Consider the following 25,704-nt stretch of genomic DNA (forward strand, 5'->3'; position numbering starts at 1 on the left):
CCATGGCGGCATTCCAAGCAGTCTCCTGGTTAGACCTGTGGTCCCTCACAGTGTCTAAGGTCACGGCCACTTTGGGAAATATCTCTCCTGAAGGTGACCCGGCTTTCGGGAGACTGTGCCAGTCTGGAGGTAGAGCCATCTGCTACCTAGGCCACCAGACGGCAAACCTGTGGGCCAACCTGGTTCTTCGGCGTAGGGACGCAGTCCTCACCCGAGTGACCAGGGCAGCTGGGCGTGAGGCGGCTCTGGGTCTTCGCAACGGACTGGTGCGGAGTTCCTCCTTTCTCTTCCCCGGAGAGATGGTAGACACTGCGGTGGAGCGACGGCACACTGATGACAGTGACCGTTTAGTACACCAAGCAGTCTCGAAGGCGTCTGGGCAGCCTCGAGCTACTGCGGCCAAGCCCAAGAGCTTGGTTAGCGCTTCCTCTGCGGCCAAGACGATCGCATCGTCGAGACCCAGGGGAAAGATTCTGCCTTCGACTTCTTCTAGGAGCGACTGTAACCAGCCCTCCTTCTCATAAGGGGGAGCTGGGAAGAAGAAGCCGAAGAGAGGTGGGAAACGCTAGGGACGGCGTTCCCCCTCACCTGCTGCCGGAAGTGGGGGGGGTGCCTGACGAGCCATAGGGCAACATGGCAGCGCTTTGGAGCAGAGACCTGGATAGTAAATGCCCTTCAGGAGGGGTATCTACTACCCTTCGAGTCTCGGCCACCCCTCGAGTCTCGGCCACCCCTCACCTCCAACCCGGTCCACCTTCAGACTTACGTACCCGGAACATCCAAGGACGTAGCACTTTGGCAGGAAGTCCTAGCCATGCTGAGCAAAGGAGCTGTGGAGATCGTCAGGGATCAGTCACCAGGCTTCTACAGCCATCTTTTCCTGGTGGAGAAGTCTTCGGGGGCTGGCACCCGGTGATAGATCTCCCTCCCCTAAACCGGTTCATTCGCCAGTCTCGGTTCACGATGGAGACGGCACGCTCCGTGCTCGACTCCATCAGGGAGAACGACTTCATGCTTTCGGTGGACTTGAAGGACGCGTATTTCCAGATACCCGTTCATCAGTCCTCCAGGAAGTACCTCCTCTTCATCCTCGACGGGACGGTGTACCAATTCAGGGCACTCTGGTGTCTGCTTGGGCCCACTCGTCAGGGATACGTCTCCTGAGGTATCTCGACAACTGGTTAGTCCTGGCGAGTTCCCGCTTGCAGTTGCTACGGGACAGGGATCGACTCCTTGAGTTCTGCCGCAACCTGGGGATTGTGGTGAACTTCAAGTCAGATCTCGAGCCCAAGCAGAGGATGAAGTCCCTGGGGGGTGCTGATCGATACGGTAGCAGGATGTGTCTTCCCCGCAGACTCGCAGATCAGCAGATTCAGGGAGGCAGCCTACCAGTTCCTGTCTCGGCAGGAACAGCCAGCTCAGCAATGGCAAGTCGTGATCGGCCACCTGTCGTCACTCAAGAAGTTAGTCCCTCACGGGTGTCTTTACATGCGGTCTCTCCAGTGGAGACTAAAGGAGAGTTGGTCCCAGGCAAGAGACCCGCCGTACTTCCCCGTGTCCCTCACGGAGGAGGTGAGGCAGGATCTAGCCTGGTGGCTGGACGACAGGAACCTCTTGATAGAAGTGCCTCTCTGCACTCCCCTCCCCCCGGAGATGTTGCTGTTTTCAGATGCGTCAACCGAGGGATGGGGCGCACACCTGGAGGAGTTGCTGGCTGCAGGAGTGTGGGATCATCATGACAAGCACCTTCACATCAACGTCCTGGAGCTCAAGGCAGCGTTCCTCGCTTTCCAAGAGTTCCAGGACTGCCTGATGGGACACTCAGTGGTGTTGATGTGCGACAACACCACATTAGTGGCATACGTCAACAAACAGGGGGGCCTAGTGTCCCTCCCGTTGCACCAGTTGACGTTGCAGGTGCACGAGTGGGCCATGGCTTACTCGGTAGAGCTGTCAGTCCGCTACATTCCAAGCAAGAGGAATGTAGTAGCAGACAAGCAGCCGTCGGGATCAAATGATAGGGGGGACCGAATGGTCCCTACACCCAGACGTGGCGGAAAGGCTCTTCAACCTGTGGGGGCATCCAGTCGTGAATCTGTTTGCCATCCGGCAAAACAGAAAACTTCAGGTTTTCTTCCAGCTGTGCCAGACCATGGGCAGCTGCAGAAGACGCTCTTCAACACCCGTGGGACAACCTCTTCGTTTACGCCTTTCCCCCGTTCTGTCTGATTTGCAAGGTGATCAGCCGAGTGCTGGCCACCCCGAATCTCCGGATGATCCTGGTGGCCTGCGGCCATTTGGTATCCAGACCTGCTGGCTCTTCTTGCAGGAGCACCGAGAGAGATTCCCCCTTGGCACAACCTTCTCGTCCAGCCACACATGGAATGGTACCACCAGTTAGTCCAGTCCCTTCATCTTCACGAATGGCTGTTATCCACCATCTCTTGCGAGCGAGAGGCTTTTCTCGGTGAGCAGCAACAGAGATGGCTGGGTACATCAGACAGTCCTCTGCGCAGTGTACCAGGGAAAGTGGACCGTCTTCTGTGGCTGGTGTCGTAGACGGGGTCTATCTCCTCTCAGAGCCACTCTTCAGCAGGTAGCGGATTTCCTCTTTTTTCTTCGCCGAGAGAAGCTCCTCTCTGTCCCCACAGTCAAAGGATACAGGGCCGGCCTGGCTCTAGTCCTGAAACTGAGGGGAGTGGATATCTTGAACTCGTTCAAGATCTCCCTTCTAATGAGGAGCTTCGAGAGGTCTTGCCCACCCAGGGAACTCAGGCCCCTGGGGTGGGATGTGACTCTCGTCCTTAGGAGTTTGACTCGAAGACCCTTCGAGCCACTTCGAGAGTCGTCAGACAGGGATCTGACCCTCAAGACCCTCTTCTTGCTGGCCCTGGCATCGGCGAAGAGAGTAGGGGAACTTCATGGCTTATCCTTCGACGTCAAGCATACCAGGGGATGGGGATCTGTGACGCTTGATTTCGTCCCGAACTTCGTAGCGAAGGCTCAGAATCCTTTGGTCCCTGACGACTGGTTAGAGTCTTTCACGGTCCCCTCCCTATTGGACTTCACCGACAACGATGCAGATGAGATGCTGCTTTGTCCTGTGAGGGCACTACGACGCTATCTGAAGAGAACTCGGCACCTCAGGCCTGAGTGTTGACGCCTCTTCGTTAGCACCAGGGTGACCAAGAAAGAAGTATCCAAGATCACTTTCTTTCTGGCTGCGTGAGGTGATCAGGAGGGCGTACAAAGCTGATGGTAGCGACGACATCCGTACCCTTCGTTCGAGAGCCCACGAAGTCTGAGGTTTGGTCCTTCCCTTGCGTTTCGCAAGAACTTCTCCGTGGCGCAGGTCCGGAAGGCAGGGGTCTGGACCAACCAGACCACATGTACCTCCTTCTACCTACAGGATATAGCCCACAGGTCCTTGGATACTTTTTCCTTGGGACCCGTGGTGGCTGCTCAACAAGTTGTGTAGCTTACCCAGCACCCGAGTGGACAGAACAGCATCGCATCCTTGTGTGACTGCATCAATGGATGAGTGAATGAGAGTGCGACTGGCTTCTCTTCCCAACTTTTTTCCCCCTTTACCTGTGAACAGAGGGACGTGGTCGTCACTATGCTGGAACAGGAGACCAATGCAGGTGAGCTACTTAACCGAGCCCCATCCTACCCCTTTCTTTAGGGGGGGGAAATGGAAGCCAACAAGAGACAAACCCATGACTTCATATTGCCTCTTGCAATAGGAACAAGTTCTTTCTTGCTAGTTTAAAAGGTACGCTTGCCTCCCTCTTATTACATGGGTCCAGAGGTCTGACCATTGATCCTGCAGTACATACCCGATCATTGCACAGAGGCTAGGGTCCCTCCCTCTGCTCTTACGACCAGGGAGGGAACCAAGGTGGCCGAACACCAGATTCCTCCCACCAAGAAGCGAGTCTTCCTATTGTTAAAGGACCAATGGTTTGTATTCGTATCGGAACAAATAACAACTTGTCGAAAATTGTATTTTTCCTAACTATACAAACCTGAGGTCCTTTACACATAGTCCCACCTCATGCCACCCCTCACTCTGTGTTTTTCTTGAAGCAAAGTGAATCTTCACCTCCCAGTCGGGCGGTGCGCTGACTGTCGGACAAGGAGTTAACTACTGAACTCCCTTGTTTGAAGCTTATGACTGGTTCCAGCTGCCACAAGTTACATTCCTATTGTTGAAGGACCTCAGGTTTGTTTAGTTAGGAAAAATACAATTTTTGACAAATTGTTATTTTTCAAAGCACCCAAAGCATTGAAATTAAGGTTTTCTTGGGATTTTTGATGATGTTCCAGCTTACGACAATTTTCGGCTTACGATGCATCTCAAGAACGGAACCCCCCGTTGTACCCGGAACTGGCTGTATATATATATATATATATATATATATATTACATATACATATACAATATACATATACATATACATATACATATACATATACATATACATATATATACATATATATATATATTACATATACATATACATATACATAATACATACAGTAGACCCTTGACTCACGAACGCATTGACCCACGTACAACTCGATCCCCGACCAAAATTATAGGTAAAATTTCACCCTTGACCTACGAACTAACTTTGAGATACGAACAAAAAAAAATGCGGAAAATAAAAATTCTGTTTGGGTCATGAACTAATTTTGAGACATGAACATTTGAAAAATGCTGGAAATTTCTGGAAAATAACAATTCACTTTGTTTCACAAACTAATTTTTAGACACAAACATTTGAAAAATGCGCGAAATCGCCCAGCACACGTTGAGAGCGTTTGAGGTTGCCATGGGAACAGCCATCCTCCAGCCGCCCACGCACGGCGTCACCCACGCATCGCTCTTTGTCTCATCTCATTGTGTACAAGACGTTCGTCAATTCGCTTAGCATTTTTTGCGCTAAAACTTGTGATTTTCTTCATAATGGGCCCTAAGAAAGTGAAGAGTGGTGGTGAAAGTAAGAAAGTGAAGAGTGATGGTGAGAAGAGGGTGCAGAGGAAGATAACCATTGAAATAAAGAAAGAAATGTGATGTGATAAAAGCTGCATTGGAAAAGTGGAATGATGTCCAGTGCTTCCTTGAATTGTATCATCCGGACAAAATTGTTACGAACAGGATCGTGAATATTGCCTCAATGAAAATTTAATGAGCCATTTCAGAAAAGTTATGCAAGGAAGGAAAAGGAACAGACATTGGATAAGTTGTGATTAAACGTTCACCAAAAAAACCTAGAAGAGGGAATGAATCACCGGAACGAGATCTCCCCGACCTGGATGGGGGAGGGTCTCCTTCCGCACAATAACCTCCTCCCCGATTTCCCCACCCACCACCCTCCTCTTCTCTTGTCCGTCAAGCCAGAAGTCTCGCCAGTCATAGTAAGTGTTCACTTTACAAACGTTTTTATAGTGTTAGTTTTACCATTTTTAAATTAATATTATTAGATATATTAAGGTTTTTACACTGACTTTTACATTATCTGTGTAAAATAAGGCAAAATATACATAATATATATTGGTTCGTAGGGGTCGAGAACCAATTAATATTATTCCCATTAAACCTTATGGGGAAATTAGCTCCGAGTCACGAACAATTTGGAACACGACCAAGGTCTAGGAACGGATTGTGTTCGTGAGTCAAGGGTCTACTGTATATGTATATATATATATATATATATATATATATATATATATATATATATATATATATATATATATATATATATATATATATATATATATATATATAGATATAGATAAACCCACTAAAAAAAATTTATACTCGGTGTTTTTTAATAGTTTTATCACAAAAAGTGCATTTTATGATGAAATTGATAAAAAAACCCAGGAATTTGTTGATATTTCTTGTAGAAAAAATACCCGCGAATATGTGAATTTTTCTTGAATAATGCGGGAAAACTTCCCGAGAGAAAATCTGCAAATGTGTGAGTCTGTGAATACGGGGGGTCCACTGTATATATACATATATATATATTATATACTATAAAAATACATATATATATATATATATATATATATATATATATATACACGTATATATATATATAAACCAGACTATGGGGTAAGATGGACACACTGTCTTCCCTATTAGTCCGTCTTAACAAGGGTCGACTGTAGTATATGTAATTGTAGGATGAGGATTTGAATAAGATCTGTAGATATTACAAAAAGAAGACTTCAGCTTTTAGGGAGAACTGTTAACTGAGAATATCTTTTAGAAATTTTTAGAATGGGAAACTCAAAAGTGATTTGGAGTTGAGGTGTGTGCTGTTCATAGTTTTGAGGAGACACCAGGAGATTGGAAGTGTTTGAAGTGAGTTAAGAGGAGAAGAAATGCTGCTTTGAAAGAGAAGAGAGAATGTCATTAAGAGAGAAAAGAGAATGTAGGAGTGGTGGGAAGAAGAGACAATTTTGGCAGTGTGGTTATGGGAAGAGCTCCTGAAAAAGATTAATGGAGGAGTGAACGGAAAGCAAGAAACCAATACATATTTAAAGAGAAGGGTAGGCGTGATTACTGAGCTCAAAGAAGTTTTGCTTCAAGAAAAGAGAGACCAAAATGTTACACCAAGAAAGAAAAGATGAAGAAGAATGATTATACATAATTTTTCTTTTACAGAATTTTAATTAATATTACTAAGTATTGTATCATGGTTTTTTCAGACAAGTAGAAATTGTATATTGCAAGCATTTCAGGTTATTTATGCACAAAATTATCTTCCAGGTTTGGTGAGGAAAATGCTGTTGGTTGGGCTCAAGTAATGGCGAGACGTCAACAGTTAGAGTTTCCTGAAGTAGTTTTAGGTGAAGTAGAATCATTTGTACATGTTATCCATATAATTTTTATTGTGCAGTTTACAAGTTTAATGATGGTGATTGAATGATTATGTAACAACTATTTATTCATTTTCTAAATGTCTTCTGAGTTTTAAGGGAAGCTTACATTTTCAAAACTCATTATTTTACTCATAATAGAATGAGACCAACTCATTATTTTACTAATAAACTAAAATGAAACACCAAATGTTTAATTACTTATTTCACATAGATTTTTTCCGCATATTGTAGGAGGTACTCAGGATGAAGAGGATGAAATTTTAGCAAAAGGAGGAGAAACATCAGAATTGTGGTTAGCTTTGGAGAGCAGACGTGAACGTTGCCACTGGTTACCATGGGAGCAGGATCCAGAGGATTGCGAGGATCCTGAGAGAATGGTGTCCTTTGAAGATATATCTAGTCACTTATATATTCTAGACACTGATGAAGAATGCTTTTACCTTTTACTGCAGTTTCTGAAATTCCTGGGAGTGCCTTATGCCCATAAACTCATTTCTGAAAGAGTTGATATCAGAAATAAAAGTGATAAGGATATTCGTAGTGACATATTTAAGCCCCTCATTCTTGAAAACTTGCAAGATGACAAGCTCTTTGGAAGGACTGAAAAACTGAGGGAGTTTATATGTGATGATCAAGGAATCTTAAATTTTCCAGAAATTGGTCCCACTTCATTGAATAGTTCTTGTGATGATTACTACAAATTTATTTGTAGAGTTTTGCAACAAGCTTCAGGTGTCATTCAGCTGCCATTTAAAATAGATTTACTTATACTGTATATAAAAGTGCTGGGCTCAAAGTTTGCAGCCTTGAAGTTGGATCCCAAAGTTGATTTGAAAAGGTTTGGTAAGGAACTAAAGAAAAAAGTCAAACACCTGCTAAAGTCAGAAGAATTTAGAACTTGCTTGCCAGTGTACCGAGAATATGGTATTTTAGAAGAGATAATGGGTCATGATGATGATTCTGAAAATGTTTTTACCACTGCTCTGACCATTGGTACTGTGGCAGGTAAGAGTCTGGATACATTTAACCCTAACTTCAAAAATATCATGGATTTGTTTACATCATATTTGGAATTAGAAATTAAAAGGGAAGGACAGACAGGCAAGGGATATTATAGCAATAATATAGTTCATTCTCTCTCCTCTATTGTACTGGAGGGTAAATTTTCTGCAAATTCTGGTTCCTCTGTGCCTGGACCTGTTATTCTTAAAACTAAAAAACAGCTCCAGGAAATGCAAAACGTAAGTCTTCTTTCAGCTTATGAGGATGTTACCATTAAAGAAAAGGATGCCAAGATAGTACTTGCTGCAAAATTGACAAATTTCCTTGCACTGATGCAGCTGTTCACTGTTGGCTTCAAATCTGCTTATGCCACGTATGAAGCTGCCATAGACAACATTGAAGGTGGTTTTGATAACCAAGTTCCACATAAATTAGAAGATATCACATTGCCAGGGGAAAACACAAAGAAATTGAAGATACCTAAAGATTCTTCTGAAGCAAATAAGTCATACCTATTACAATGCATTGTTGAAGAATTCCTCTGGTTTATTGAATTTTCATCACATCTCCATCCAGTAATGGGAGGTGAAAGAATCTCGCCTTTGCAGTTGAGATCACTTCTCTCATTAGCTGTTAAAGTTGCTCCAGAAAATCCAGAATTTTTGCTACAGTTTGCTTTTAATCAGGTATGTCTATCTCCAGAATTGTTGTTTTCTTCACCAGATTCAGACCCTTGTTTTGTGTGGCTTTACTATTGCTCCCAGTCTGTTATGAAAGCATTGAATTTGAAGTAACTGTGGTTGAAAGGGGGTGAAAGTTCCAAAGCAAATGTAATTTTTATTCTGTAATTTTACTCTATTCCATCAACAATCACAGTATGAGTAAAGCTTTCATGTCCATCAACTACCACAGAATGAAGTGCCTTAATGCTTGTTGTCGATGTCCATCAACAACTACAGAATGAGGTGTTTAAATATTTTTTTGTGAAGTGTCCATCAACAACCAGAGAATGAAGTGCTTTAATGTTTTCATCAATGTCTATCAACAGCCACAGAATGAGGTGTTTTAAGCTTTTTGTCAAGTGTCCATCAAAAACTACAGAATGAAGTGCTTTAATGTTTCTTGTCAATGTCTATCAAGAACCACAGAGTGAAGTGCTTTAATGTTTTTTGTCGATGTCCATCAACAACCACAGAATGTAGTGCTTTAATGTTTTTTGTCAATGTCCATCAACAACCACGGTTTGAAGTGCTTTAATGTTTTATGTCATTGTCCATCAACAACCACAGAATGAAATGCTCTATTGGTTTTTTTTAAATGTCCATCAGCAACCACAGAATGAGCTTATTTCAGATTTTTTATTGGGGTTCATCAGCAACCACAGAATGAGTTTCTTCAATTTTTTTTTTTTTTTCCCCAATGCACATTATATTGAGTTCATTTGTACTTGCATCATGAGTCCATTTTGACCAGTTGTTTAATTACTATTAAGGTATGACTGAAAACTGTAAAGGAAATTAACTTATAACCTGACAGACATTTCCATAATTTCATTTTATATTTGTTCAAGGATATTTGAAGGATAAAATTTACTCTTTATAAAATTTATTCTAGTATTTTTGCTAGACTCTGTGCATGGTCAGGTGTGCCATTTCTATGACATTTCATCACCTTTCATGCAAGTACTGCTGGCTGTTTGCTGAACTCGTGTTTGGTTTTTTGGTTCTTTTGTCTATTATGTATACAGTTCTTGTAGGCATTCTGTTCTGTACTTTTGTTTAGGCCAGGTATTAATCAGTTATGAAAGAGAAATACATAACAAAGAAAAACAATAAATAACAAGATTGAAATATATGAAAATAACAAAATACAAGTAAAACTTCCTTCGGCTTACTCCACAATAAAGTATTTGCACCAAGACTGAATTTCTGAAATTCCACTGATTCATCTACAGGATGAGGAACATCATTCCACCATTTGGTTACAACAAGAATGATAAAACTTCTAGAAAACTGTGTTGGTGTTTCAACTCAAGAAAATGCAAGACTGTTAGGAGTAACTGTATTTCTAGTAGTAATAGTATGTCAAGCTCTCTGAGATCACTAGGGTAGGATGAATAAGGTATTCCCATGTTGGCAAACTTCTCATTATTATGATATAAGCACAGACTTGGAAGACTATACTCAAATGAAAGTTTTCTAAACTAACATTCAAAATACATTTGGCTCTAGATATTTTCAATGGAATTTTTTTTATGAAAACAGAGGTGTGGTGTTATCTATTACATGGTGCCAAACCTCAGGTTCCATGACATGGTTAGCATTGGACAATTGGAAGTTCAGCTTTCACTGTACTAATGGTTTAATCTTAAACCAGCTATCAACTTAAAAATACTTTTGTGCTTCATGAAAAACCATAAAAATGGGATTGATGTTAAGCGAACAATTTAAATGGCTAAATAGATGTGGCTCTGCTACTTTTTCTACCTGGCTACACTTTAGGGATCTTAGAGTATTTGAAAGACTATAGGTGGTTGATAATATAGCTTGGGAAGATCTTGATGCGAAAGATAATGAGAATTATGAAATATTTTAAACAGTGTGTAGTACTATGAAATTGTTGAAAAACAGTGCCAAAGATAAATATGAAGAGTAGCTATGAGAAATTCAAGGACTGAGGTTTCTATTCAACAGTTTGTGATTTATCTGCTGAAAACCAAATAAAGGGACAATATTCAAAACAGAGAAATGAAAGAACTAAATTGTTTCCCCAGGATAAACAATCTCCAAGACTTTCTCATTAACAATTTTTTGTGCAGTTGAAGAATTGATATTCAAGGAGTTCTTAGAACATTTGAAATTGAATACTCTAATCTACCTATAAGGTAGCTGATATGAAATTTAGATGTGGCTTTAGGCTTGTTGATGAGATTACCTTTAGAACCCTTGAAAGAAACATCTCTAAAGGATTTAATCAGTAGCTACAGTGGAATGAGTTAGCAAGTTGTAAACCATTTCCAGTAAGGTTGACTTTATGAATGTTGATGCAGTCCTCTACTTTTATTGTATTTTATGGCTTTTTATCATAATTCTGATGAACAATGATGTGAAGATTATTTCCTCTGCTTGATCGTGTTTCGAATGTGACAACAAGTAGAGACCTTCTTATGTCCAGTTAGTACCTTGAAGGTTTATATATGCAGTTGAACCTATAAGGAGGAATATGCTTAATTAATTATGTGGTTTTAGGAATCCAGATATTCTTGTGTTTAAATACATCATACCACTTGTTATACATTCTTCACTTTGTTCTCAAAGTAATTTAGGCATGTGAAGTATGAGCAGTTGGAATGCCTTGGATTTTATAGAGAATTTGTTGTTGAAAATTAATAACGCACATTGGATATGGCTGTCCCATTTTTGTGTATATTTAAAGACATGGTAATAACTTGTGAAATTGTCCTACATTAAGTGCTTTAGTGGCTGCTTAGGCAATCTTCCTTGAACTGCAAGAAGGGAATAATTTCCTCCTTTTTGTTTTAAAAATCCCTGTATTAAGGATGGCGTATGAGTATGAAGTATGAAGGTGCACGTATTAAGTAGGCATAGTAGTTTTAGTATCTGGTCAGTTCTGACATTTTACAACAATGTCTTTGGCACAAGATGACTCTCCTTGCTTTACTTTGAAGCAAATCCCTCTATAACGGTACCTCCCAACATATACCCTACAAGACCCATTATCTCAGTTGTCAATCTTTAGCTGGTGGCAGTAACTGCCAGCAGGATTACTTATATCTGATAAGTTTTTTTTTTTTTTTTTTTTTTTTTTTTTTTTTTTTTTTATTGTAAAATCCATCATGTTTTCTATGGGTTGAGTTTACCTTTGCTAATTGCTGCAGTATCCCACCATTCTTGTCAATGTGATATATAAATGATAGATAAGATATTTAGAAATAATACCAATTTCAAAATTGAAATTAGTTATTTCTATACTTACCTAACATTCATAATACCCACCCATCCTCCCAACAGTCCAGTGGGTAGAACTGATGCACAGAAATGGAGTTGTTCTCTCTAAACATATCAGAAGGAAGTTTAACCGGGAGATGAGAAAGGCTGATAAACCAGGTGTAAATACCCCCCCCCCTCCCCCCCCTTTTTTTTTTAATCAAGTCCCAATGAAGTTCGGCTATTCAAATCTTATGGCTATCCAAATATTATGTAATACAGAAGTAAATAATTTTGATATGAAAATTGGTATAACATGCTATATTGTTTTTAACTTTTTGTGTTATATGTACTGTATAGTTGCATAAAATTGTGATAAGTCTTTACACTATATTTGTACCTGATGTCTGTATCACTAAGAAAAAATGAACACATGAGAGTTTTTGGTAGTGTTTCAGTGAAAGATCTTGGCAGAGACAATTGTGTACATTTTAAAAAGTTAGTCATATTAATTTTAGGCATCTGAAAAAATAAAATTGCATGGTTTAACATTTTGATACTGTACTCCATTAAATTTTTTTTTATCTTGAGTTCTGTAAACATAGCAGTAACCTTTGTTGCTCTTTGGTTGATCATATTTATCATTACTGTACTGTTAACATTTACTATATCCCTTTCATGTCAGATGCAGGGAATTTTACTCTGAGTATGCATGATATGTAATGTTCTTTGTTAATTTTCAAGTTTTCCAAAGATGTAAAAATATAGCTTTATTGTTGTGAGAGCACTTTTTATATAGAGCATTTCTTTTTACCTTTTATTTCAGACTTGGCGGGACCTCCTTAGTTGCCCGGATGCACTTTTGCAAAACCCATCGATATTGATGTGTGTTTGTCGGTTGCTGCCTCATATACAAAGGACTGTTACTTTAGTTAAAAATACTAATGAAGGTGTGTAATAATCTTATTTTATTTTTTTCTTTTAAGGGTTGGCCATTCACTTTATACTTTCAGTGTTAAGACCACTAGCATAATTGAATGATAAATAGCTAGTTTGGTGTTCATTGAAAGTAAAAGGGTTTCCCACTTTCAATGTACTAAAAGTAGTTGGGATTGTCCCATCTGCATTGCTCTGTACTTTCTACTTGTCATTTAATCCTTTTGCTCACTTCTCACTTAGCTACCTAACTTTTTTAACTTTACCTTGTTTCATTTGCAATTATCATTAAAAAAAATTCATTGGGCAAGTCCTATGAGAGTCTAGCATTATTTTCTTACCTCATTTTTAAAGTAGTTTCACCATTTTCCAGTTTAAATCGTTAGAAAGTTTGTTCACAGTGTTGTTTTATTTTTATGACTGCATTGCATTTTACTTGTTAGATTAGGCCTGAGCACTGTTGACAAATTTTCTGCCAATTTATATTTCTGCAGAGTTTTTTATAGAATATAATATAGCCCTTGTACAAGGGATTTTTTAGAGTGTAGTCGCTGTCTCATCCTCAAGGGTTACCCTTTCCAGTTGTTTTTAGAATTTAATATAGCCCTCAGCCCTCATACAAAGGATTTTTGATAGTGTAGTCACTGTCTCATCCTCAAGGATTACTCTTTCCATGGTCTATCTAGAACTTCATGGTGACTAGACTAATGTCAAAGAAGTCTCTTAACTGGTCTTGTGGCCAAGTATTGTGTCGTATTGATAAACATCAGTATAATACATAATAGAGTATACAGTAGTGCCTCAGGTTACGAAATTAATTCGTTCCGAAGCGGCCTTTGTAACCTGATGTTTTCGTATCTAGAACTACGTTTTACATGTAAATTGTCTAATTCGTTCCAAGCCCTACTAAAACACCACAGTAAATTTTATTATAAAGCTAAATTGACCAATAAACAATGAAATACAACAATTTGGACCATTCAATACCTAACATAACCTTGACTGTACCTGTAAATAAAGTGTATGTATTAGTTTACAGGGTACAAGAAATACTGTACGTACATGTACATACGAATGTATTAAAATGTGGAACCTTACCTTTTGAGTGAGGCGATGTCCGAAAGTGGCGACAGAGGAGGAGGACAAATGGCAGAAAACATGAACGCTTAACTTTACGAAACACATTAAAAAATGGCAGAAAACATTAACACTAAACTTTACGAAACACATTAACAAATGGCAGAAAACATTAACACTTCTTGATTATCTCCATCTTCGTCTCCATAGAAAGCATCCACTTCTTTCTGTGAACTTTAGCAACATTCTTGGGACCCATGGCTAATAACATAAGTAATTAAATTCACACACAACATGATAAAGTAACTTACAGTACAACGAAAGCGAAATCACTAACACGAATTTACGTTAACAAACGAAATATATGTGAGCGAATGAATTCCAGGTGTTGACGATAATGCTACCGCAAAAAATGGTCAAGGAATGCCTTTACATAGAGGCATGATGGGACAGATGCTGACCAATAGGAGAGCAGGATCTTACGGCGGTGACTAGCATCAGGAACCAATGGGAGAGTGGGAGAATGGTGGCGAGTCTACTGAGTTGGTGGCGCGCGAATTTTAAAATTGTTCTCAGCAACCCGGGCAAATCTCGGACTTTACCCTTTCGCAACCTGAATTATTTTCGTACACAGAAGCAAAAAAATCTTCGTCTTTGCTTTCGTAACCTGGATTTTTCATATGTAGGGACTTTTGTATGTAGAGGTTCCACTACTGTAAAGGGACTCAGGATAAGGGGGCACTTTCTATTATCCTCAGCAAACGCTAATGCCCAGTTTACCTATGTCGAAACGGCAAGAAGAAGAAGTGGTTATGCGCACATGCAGTGATATTGTTTGCATATGACCAAAACGCTATTCCCTTTCTGGCCAGTTGAGAAACCAGCGCTCAGAGAAGTCCTTTCTTTGCTTATTGATTCAGCCAGGTGCATAATTTTGAGTTCCAGTTAAAAATAGTTCTTTAGTTATAGACTGTGGTGCAATGATTTATTGTGTGAAAAGCTGTAATCGGCTTGTTGACCAGCACACATTGGCGCTTCTTATGATTTATGATTGTTAGGGTAGCTCCAAGAATTTCATTCTTCACTTATTAATTTCATTTACCGAGGTCCATGGAAACATATACGTATATATAAGTTGAAAGCTAATTCTACAATTTTAAGTTTCAGCTAAAATTTTGTTTGTACAGTTGACCCCTGCTTTTCACGGACTCCGGATTCTCGGATTTCTCTATGGACCTTATATACCCATTATTCAAGGGAAATTCATGTAGTATTTGCATTACAGGCAGTCCCCGGTTTACGACGGGCTCGGCTTATGACTTTGTGAGGTTAAGGCGCTTTTCAATTATATTCATCAGAAATTATTTCCAGGGTTGCGATGCCTACAACGCCACTCATCTGGCAGAAGAAATATGACACCAAAAATGCTAAATAATCAATATTTGAAGGTTATTTTGATGAAAAATGCAATAAGAATGCAGTTTACATAGTTGTCAATGCACCCAAAGCATTAAAAGTAAGGTTTTCTTAGGAATTTTTACCATGTTCCGGTTTACAACGATTTTCGAGTTACAACGCGTCTCAAGAACGGAACCCCTGTCGTAACCCGGGGACTGCCTGTATTTATCAATGAGAAATGGTATCCACAAATAACTGAATTTTCATATCAATTTCATGAATAAATGGACTTTTTGTGATAAAACTATAAAAAAAAAGGTATAAGCATTTTTAGTGGGTTTTCCTTGAGTTTGAACTAACAAAATAGGCAGTTTTAAGCATTCTTATAGCTGTTCTAAGTACAGGCAGTCCCAGGTTATCCGTGGACTCTGTTTTTTATTTAAATTATCGTTATTCTCAATACAACTATTATTCGACTTTTGCAAGTGGATATCTATCAGTGTAACAACCTAACCGAGACAATTTTCTCTTTCTCTCTCTCTCTCTCATTGATTGTAATACTAAGGATACTCCTCCATCCTCCACTACAAAATTCTGGTTTTTAGAATTCTGAATGAACGATTATTGTAGACGTATTAGCATAAACAACCAAATTGAGAAATGGCTGATTGCTGATGTCATTTACCATAACTATCGAGTGTTTATTAAGAGCTCCGTTAAAATTGTTAAACCCTGCCGATTCTCAATGGTGGCTTCCATAAGTAAAATTGAAATACATTTTTGTTAACCTCTCATGCAATGGAGATCTCAAGAAGGAATGCTAGTAAATTAAAGCTGTGGGTTATAGCCGAGGGTGAATAAAACGAATAACGGCCAGGCGGCAGCGATGTTCGGAACTGGAGATATCACACCTACTTAATGCTTATACAATGAAATGAAGTAATATGTGCATGTTTTCAACCAAACTTCATTCATTTATGATATAAGGTATCTCCAAATTATAACTCTTCTAACAAATAATGACAATGAAGATATCGATAATACTCAAATCAGCCAAGATTTTGAGAAAGTAAACTATATCAAATACAAATGATGTACATGATGATGTTTATATTCTTTAATACAGTAACAATATGATAATAGTATTACTGTTATTGGATACAACAAGCACAACATTCTCTGTTTAAGTCATCATTATTATTAATATAGTTGTACTGTTTAATTTTTGCAAATAATCACTTCTCCATAAAACATTTTGGTTTTGTAATTTAGAAGTCATCCTATACTACAGATGTGAGAAATATTCATGAAAATTTGTCATGACTTTTGGCCTAGTCTTATCTATAGGTCGTCTTATACACGGAAATATAAGGTATTTGGAATAAAGAATGGGGCCTTGAAACCAGTGGCTTGATGTACATGACGATGTTTATATTCTTTAATACAGTAACAATATGATAATAGTATTACTGTTATTGGATACAACAAGCGAAACATTCTCTATTTAAGTCATCATTATTATTAATACAGTTGTACTATTTAATTTTTGCAAATAATCACTTCTCCATAAAACATTTTGGTTTTGTAATTTAGAAGTCATCCTATACAGTAAGTCCTCGGGTTACGCCGGTCTCGACTTACGATGTTTCGTGGTTACGAACGCGCCCCCATAAAATATAAAAAATAATATTTTGCGTCGTTTCGTCTTACGCGGTTTAGCGTCGTAAGCAACGTAAACAAACGCGAACTAGTTCCGGGCGCACGGCGGAAGAATACGCTTTGTGGGGGAGAGGACGGCGTCGCTTCGCTACGCTCATTCCTCGCCCATACGCCATTTTGGTTGTTTACTCTGCCTCTCTCTCCCTCGTGTTGTATCGTTTTTGTAACTTTTTGCTCTTTGTTATGGCTCCCAAGCGCAAGGCGGACTCTTCTGATGGTAGTGCATCGAAGAAAAGAAAGGCCATCACCATGGAAATTAAAGTGGACATTATAAAGCGATCTGAGAAGGGAGAAACGCCAACAAACATTGGCCGCTCGCTTGGCCTTAGCCGTTCAACCGTTGCTACCATTATCAAAGATAAAGAGCGCATCGTTGAACATGTGAAAGGATCTGCTCCTATGAAAGCGACAGTGATAACTAAGCAGCGTAGTGGTCTAATAATTGAAATGGAAAGGTTATTGGTGCAACTTCTGGAGGTTCTTTTTCTCTTCACTAACCTCCCCCAGTCTCTCCAGCACCGCAGCTTCCTCTCCAGTGTGCAAGCCAATCAAATTAATAAAGGTAAGGAATTGTTCTCTCGTTGTTATTGATAGGTATTTACATTAAATCATGTGGTATTTTTCAATGTTCCGACTTACGCTGAAAATCGTGTTACGACGCATCTTAAGAACGGATCAACGTCGTAACTCGAGGACCCCCTGTACTACAGATGTGAGAAATATTCATGAAAATTTGTCGTGACTTTTGGCCTAGTCTTATCTATAGGTCGTCTTATACACGGAAATATAAGGTATTTGGAATAAAGAATGGGGCCTTGAAACCAGTGGCTTGACCCTGGACCAAAAATGTTTTTGCCTTTTTGGGATTAAAATCCGAAAGCTTTTCGTCACCTGTCAATTTCTTTGTAAAGCTTCTTGAGGACAAGACAGCGACTACACTATCAAAAAACAGGTTTTGTCATAGGAAAAACCTATTTTTGGTAGTCATTGTTGAGTCCTGAAAACCATCTCACTTCCCTGACGAAAAGACGGGTTTTGGGTAAGGTATCATCCTACACTGACCAACAGAAAGATATAGCATTTTGGTTGTATGTAAACAGTATCGGGTAAAATGGGTAAGTGTCCACTGAGGATACTAATAGAAAGTGCCCTCTTATCCTGAGTCCTTTAATACTCTATCATGTTTTTATCATGTGTTATAATGTTTATCATTACGAAACAATACTCAGTTACAAGGCCAGTTAAGAGAATTCTTTGATATTAGTCTGCTCACCATGGAGCCCTGTATAGATCATGGAAAGGGTAATCCTTGAGTACTCAGCAGTAACTACCAAAAATAGGATTTTTGTTTTATACAATTATTGGAGTGATTTTGTGATGTGAATATTGTACTATACAAGGAAACTAGCTGTAGTTTTACTAAATAAGAAACAAATAAGAATTGTCCATTATACGGGTAGTCCCATTATCGTGGCAGTTCCATTCCGATGACAATAACCAAAAATCGACAATTTTTGGTTATTGGTGCCTCATTTTGGTATGTATCGGTGCCGAGAAGGGGAAATTGCCACATATTGGAGCCGAAAATTGCTGATTTTCGTAGCTAGCCAAGTCCTGTTCAACTGGATCGCCAATAACCAGGGACTGCCCTGTACATATAGTACAAGTAGTATGTTTTGAATATGATCTTGTAAGCTATATTGGTAAAGTCATTAATCTTATTTGCTTTGTGTAAAGTTAATTGTAACTGGTAGTATATCAATTGTTAATCTTCCATCTCAGTTTTTACCTTTACTTATACAGTGGTACCTCAGTTCACGAACTTAATTTGTTCGAGGATGCTGTTCGTGACTCGGAAAATTCATAATCTGAATCAACTTTCCCCATTTAAAATAATGTAAAAATGAACAATTCTTTCAAACCTCAGAAACGCTTTATTTTCTTTCCATTTTTTGTGGCACAAAGTTATGCTTTACTTCACTACATCCAACATATATTGTATGTATAGAGGTATAAGCCACGAAGGAAGTAAAGGATGTTGAGTCGAAAGATCTTGCAGCTACTCAAGTGTTTCACTTTCCTTCATGGCTTATACCTTTAATTATGCATTTATCACGTTCCAAACTTTTGTCATTCAGTTATACATGTATTATATGTATTTTCATATTACTATTGTATTATTAAATACAAACAACAATCAATGTTTTGGTTTGGAAATCAGCTGAGGGCAATTGCGAGGTAAGTTTATTTTACTATATTGAACTGAAATCAGAGCGATTTTCTTGCTTCTAGTTAGTGTAACTGAATCTCTTGATACTCTATTGATATGGGACAAGGTTATTTTATGTTATATGAAGTGTTTTCAAGTTGAAATATCACTTGAATACTTATAATTTTTAATTAAATTTAGTTATTTTTTTCATTTGTAGATGGTGCAGAGGGCATGTTTATTGCCTAGAAAAAATTAGCAGATTGTGTTTGATATTTTCACGTGATGTCATCAGAATACTACAAGCTTTACATATTTATCTTTTATTAGAGTGAAAAAAGTAAAATGTGTTCTTTCATGCCATGAGTTTCATCCATGTTGCCAATGCATGATAATAGTCCTTAGCAGATGAACATTCTTTCCTCAGCTTTAGCTACAACTTGTAGCTTAAATTTAGCAGTATATGCCCTTGCTGATCTTTTCTCCATAGTAAATAAGGATATAGTAATGTAAAAATATATCGGTCCTATTCTACCTAACTTCATTTGTAACATAGCTAAGTAATTTTTTACTATCGTATGATGGTTTAAATGCAAGCAAACCACTGTTGTTATCTGATTTGGTTGTTCATAGCAAATCGGCTGTTTCTGGTTGTATGTGTTTGCACAATAAGCATAACATTTCTAATGTACCTTTAGCATTCTCTTTTACTTTTTTTTAACTTAACTAGAAGATTGGATAGATGAAGAGATGAAGGGGTTAGCCTAACTAGAAAATGGGATAAATAAAGAGGAGGAAAAGAGGTTAGCCTATTGTGTGTGTGTTCGTGGCTTGAAGCATGTTTCGCAAACCAGAAATTTTTTTTTTTTTAAACATCTGGTTTGTAACTCAATTTGTTTGTGAACAGGACTGTTCATGAGCCGAGGTACCGCTGTATATGTTTTTATATACTTGCCCAGATAGTTTTTACTTTCCTTTTATAAAATTGGTGCCAAATTGAGATATGCAGTAAAGGAAGTGTTAATAATAAATTTCTCATTTGATATTAGCCCTCATTGTTAGTAATGGTTCTTTAGCATTATGTATAAGGGATAAGTTATTACTTTCCAGTGCTTTTTGTAGTTTATTATTGAGATTTGAGCAAAATAATATAATGTGTATTACTGACTTTTTCCAGGTCTGCTAAGCAGTGGTCATCGATTGGAAAGAGCTCTTGAACGGGGAGTGAGTTGCCTCCCAGGCAGACATTGCCCTCTTTTATGGAGGATATACTTAGCTCTAATTGGTACCACAAAGCCTGCTGGAATCAAAGAACTTGCTTACAGAGCATTATCATCATGTCCTGGTGTTAAGGTAAACTTTAGCCTTTTGGTATTTCCAATTCAGGTTAATCTTGAAATCAAGTTTGTAATGAAAATAACTGTGTGGTTTCAACACTTTACTATTGATAAAGAAGATGGTAGCTCTGAATAAACTATGGTTGAACAAAGGTGATACATACATGGGTGGTGTGGTCTTTGTACCTTTTGCTGTTGTCTTATGCATTTGCACTCTGATCTGTTACAAGTAATTTTATGCAGTTTTTAAAAAGTAATGGGTCTCAAAGATCACTGTGAGGGCCTGTCTTGACTTGCACCAGGAGCTGTGGCAAAGATGCTATTAACTATCATTCAAGCTAATTTTTGCTCAGTTAGTATTTTATTTCCTGTTTTCTTATAATCAAGGTTTTATTCATAAGAAACTAAGAGTAAGTTTCATCCATTAGGTCTTAACAAAACTTTTGAGTTTAATTAAATAGGTACAGGATGTACAATGAATACATACATTGACTTCATAATTTTTTTTATTGTATATTAAGTACGGTCATATAAATGAACATTTTTTATTTCTATGCTAAGTGTTTTACATAATTTCAAAAGTGAAATAGTAGCAACATAACTATAGAGTTCTATAGCTTTCAGCTGTTAAAGTTATTATTCTTAAGTAGTTTGTAGGAATTGTTTAGACCATTTACTATTCTTAAATGAGGGACAAAAACTGAGAAAGTTTCTGTATAGGAAAGATTAAAGAAGTCAGATATCTAGGCTGGATGATCCAAAAGCTAAAATGCTTGCATGCAGTGTGCACAGGTGGTTGTATATTTTTTCTCTTGTTAGAATTTAATCTCAAGAAGTTAATATTTTCCATTTAATTTTCAACAGTGTGTGTATTTGGACTGTGTACGCTGGGTGCCAGAAATGCTCAAAGATATTGTGAAGTTACTTGGGGAGAAAGGTATCAGAGTCAGGCTTCCCCTAGAGGAACTGCAGGTGCTCACAGAAGCTGAACTGGACTTAGAAGATGAGGTAGAGGCCACTAAAGGTGATGAGTCACACTGTGGAGGTGAGATGGATACCCATAAAGAAGCTGCATCAGACTTGGAAGATGAGATTGATTCCACTAAAGTCCAGCCAGATGCAGATGAGATGGATACCTTGAAAGAAGCTGGATCAGACTCAGATGTGGGAAATACCTCTAAGCATTCTGGGCCTGACTGTGTTGAAATGAATGCCTTATAGAGGCTGAGTCTTATTTGGCTATCCTCCATGATACCTAAACTTCACTCAGCAGTTATGAGTTGGAGATACTACTGTAAAGTTATGGTATCATTTATCATTACCAAAGATCACTTATGCAATGAAGCTTTTCTGTAATTTTCAGGGTAAGAACTATGTATGTATTAGCAAACTGCTTTTCAATGTAAAATCTCATGTCAGGATAACATGATATAATTTTGGATTTTTTTTTTATTGAGGAATAAAAGGTATATATGAAAAAGATTATGATTTTTTTATTTCTCTTGTGGGATGGGGAATGAGAGGTGGTAACATTATTATTATTATTATTATTATTATTATTATTATTATTATTATTATTATTATTATTATTATTATTATTATTTATTATTATTATTATTATTATTAAACACAGCATGCCATCTTAGGCTTCAGCTGAGTTGCTTCCTACCTTTTACTTGGTCTCTTTTGTCTTAGGTATTCAACTTCTTTAACATCACTAGAGAATATTGAAATATATTTTAGTGTGAATTAGAATAATGAATAAATGGAATAAGGTTATAAATAAATTACAGCATGGAAGTAAGGAATTTAAATATATCTATCAATAGAAGTGTACAATTTTAAAAAATAAAATTTATGACTAGTATACACCTATTTTTTATGGCAGACTAATCTTGACTGTGGGATTAGACTACTGTAAAGTATGTAATGGATTTGTGTTAAAACTGGTGACACTTTAAGGAAGCATTACAACCTGTCATTTACTTGAAAGTGTTCAAAGGATCATTTTGTTCAAGCTTTGTGTAAATGATCTTTGGTGGTGTATAGAAAGTTAGCGTGCTTGTATGTACGTACTGTACTTCATAGCAAGTACAGTATAGTTAACTAAGTGGAAGGTAACAGATTTTTGTTAGTGACAGTGGTGTTGGTTATTTTATAAACTTTTATAAATAAATTGGTGCTCTTGTTCCTATACTTGTATATATTGTTTTTGGGATGTGCTGGAATTTTCATGAAAGTTAAATTTGACATTGTTGAGGGTTTGGCCTTAAGGAACTAGAATAATGTTGAATGCCAGACATAAGGAAAATATAGATATGAAACTGAGAATTTTGTAACCTACTGTACACCATAATCCTGTATAAAATACATGTATGACCTTCAGTAGCAGTGTAAGTGTAAATTGTGTGGTCATACATATGATATTTGCTTTATTTGTTTATAATTATTATTTTTTTTAAGCAAATTGACCAGACCCCTAAGCTAATTTATGTAGGGCTGGCCTGAAGGATTTGATACTTTAATTTTTCACAATTTTTTGGGATATAAAGATATGAGTGAAGGTCATGATTATTTTTTTAAAATGTTATTTTTTCTGTTTGGCTTGAGAGAATGTACGAGAGGATGAATTGTGCATAAAAGAAGAAGTATGAAAAAAATTATGCTTTTTCATTGCCTAAAACTAGAAAATGAAATTCAGTGACAGTTATTGGAGAAGTACCATTACTTTCAGTAAGGTTGTGACCTCAAAATATTATCGAAGGAGTTTTTTTTTCTTTTTTTCCTCAAGATATACATATATGCATTTCACTCTTCTGTTAGGGTTGTAATGCCAGTTTTAGTAACCAGAAATCAATCAATCAGTTTCTTTGAGGTTGTTTATGTTATTTTATATGCCTTCTTCAAGATACTTTCTCTTGAATTATGAATTTTCTGACTACATTTTGTAGTTATTATAGTGAATATTTTTTTATGTCTCAGAAACAAATAGTAGTAATGATATAAAGCATTGACACATCCTACTTGTTATGGTATACTGCTCAGCTTAAATTGCTTTAATTCAATGTTAAAATGCATACAACTTTTAAATATTTTGTTCATATAGTATTGTGTACATATGATAGCACTCAGTGTTTTCTAACTTTTAATTTAAAAAATACATTTCAGTGAGAAAGTAGTTAATAGTATTGTAATGACATATATGAGTAAATACAGGTAATATAATCAAAATAGACCAAGATTTTATTATTGTGGAGTCAGGGTAGGATTTTTTTATAGACAGAAAATCGAGATGAATTTTGCTTTAAAATTTAGTTACCGTAACTTTCATATGAGTAATTTGCAAAACTTCTTATGTGTGAAATTAATGAAAAGTATTGCTCTCATGAATGCACATTTTAAAAGTCTGACACTGATTTGTACATACTTTTCTAAATGTAATGACTGTGAGGACACAAATATAAAGGTATTAACAAACAAAGTTATACTAGACTTACTTCAGTTAGGCATCTATGTAACTAATAATAGTGCCATTTTAAGATTTAGGTACTTTAGAAGACAAAAAGTATCTTTTTTATAGGTACTATTGCAAATGTTGTAATTGTGCAATACATCATTGATCTGAAACCAAGTGAGCTCTGAAAATTTTTTTTCTAATCTTAGAATTAAAAATTGCCTTTTCATGCAATCCTTCTGGATCCATAAAGCAACTTTTTATCATATAAAATAGTCATTGCTATCTTGAGCTGCCACATATACTTTGATGCATGATGTCATTAGTTCCTTTTTTTTTTTTTTATCCTCAGTCATCTATCTATGGATTACCTACCCTCCTCATGTTATCCCAGAGGCTTTTCACCCTCTCATAAAAGAAATGTTACAGTCTGTAGGATCATATCTTTATACACCTTTCCATTCTTACAGGATTAAGTCATCCACTATTATATCTTTGCCATTTGATATTTGTCCTTTACAAAAAGTATCCAGTACTGAATCATGAATCAAGTCTGAAATATTTTGGGGGAGCATATTAAGTTTATGGATCTTTGCACTATTGGTAGTAACAGCATTGGGGTTCTGACATACAGTATGTTGATGCTTCTGCCTTCATATTAGGATGAACATCTTGCAAGAAAGTTAGATTCCTGAAGCATTATCAAAGATATATGGAATGCTAGGTGACTGTAGAATTCTAAGTAATTTTTCTGCTGCCCTTGTAACTGCACTTGCTTGGATGTGAATTAATGAAATGAAGTGTTTTGTCCTCTAATCATGTACAAGGTAAGACTTGTCACCTGAATATAGCATTAAGTTTAGGTGCACTGTATTCTTATGTTAGTCCTTAAGTTAATCACAAAATATTTCTTCAGGTCATTATGCTCTTGATGCTCTTGATCCTTTTAGTTATAAATACCTGTCAGTTGCAAAGGCCTTCCTCATTTTATGTTAGCTTTCCTTAATTCTGTATGTAAATACATGCCAAATTCCTTTCTTATCATTCTCATTACATGCTTTCCCTTACAAAGTTAGAAGCCCAAACTTTCATAAATCAAATCCAGTTGAGTCAGACCATAAAACAAAATTACTGAATGCGTCATATAATTTCTACCCCGTAGGGACTAGTGCCATCAGTGCACCGCATGCTTTACTTAAGATTCTTTGCAGCATGCCTGCGGGCTCCCGCTGCAACGTTCCTTTTTCTCTACTGCCTTTCATATGCTTTTTCTTCCATCTTACTTTCCATCCTCTTCTAACAATTGATTCATAGTGCAACTGCGAGGTTTTCCTCCAGTTACAACTTTCACACCTACCTACTGTCAATTTCTGTTTCACTGCTGAATGACCTCATAGGTCCCAGTGCTTGGCCTTTGGCCTGAATTTTATATTCAATCAGTCGTATAATTTCTACAGTAATGCTGCATGTCTGTCTTGCACTACCATCAGGGCTATCACCTCACTTTCATTTAGTCTCAGACATAATGAGTGGTAACACCAAACAGTGGAATGTTTATGTTAATGGCAGTTTGCAAGGCATTATACACAGTGGTGCAAGGTGCCATGCAAATGCTGAAATTGTGAATGAACATTGAGCTTTTGGACAATAGGGGCTGTATTTTTAAAATTTCATTATAGCTTAGACTTCCAGTGTTGTTGCTTTTAATAAATCAATACAGTACGTG

General features: G+C 37.6%; 1 protein-coding gene across 2 annotated transcripts in view; it reads left to right on the forward strand.

Annotated features, from left to right (window-relative positions):
• LOC135201847 (nuclear exosome regulator NRDE2-like) overlaps positions 1-23,025 on the forward strand; it is a 106,976-nt gene extending 83,951 nt beyond the window's left edge. For both annotated transcript variants that reach the window (XM_064231134.1, XM_064231135.1), the window contains exons 6-10: positions 6,787-6,866; positions 7,131-8,587; positions 12,675-12,798; positions 20,365-20,540; positions 21,389-23,025. In XM_064231134.1, the coding sequence (XP_064087204.1) occupies positions 6,787-6,866; positions 7,131-8,587; positions 12,675-12,798; positions 20,365-20,540; positions 21,389-21,745 (2,194 nt within the window). In that variant the 3' untranslated portion in view covers positions 21,746-23,025. The remainder of the gene's footprint in view (positions 1-6,786; positions 6,867-7,130; positions 8,588-12,674; positions 12,799-20,364; positions 20,541-21,388) is intronic.
• The last annotated feature ends 2,679 nt before the right edge of the window (positions 23,026-25,704 follow it).

The sequence above is a fragment of the Macrobrachium nipponense genome, chromosome 28 (assembly GCF_015104395.2).
Source record: "Macrobrachium nipponense isolate FS-2020 chromosome 28, ASM1510439v2, whole genome shotgun sequence".
Lineage (NCBI taxonomy): Eukaryota > Metazoa > Arthropoda > Malacostraca > Decapoda > Palaemonidae > Macrobrachium > Macrobrachium nipponense.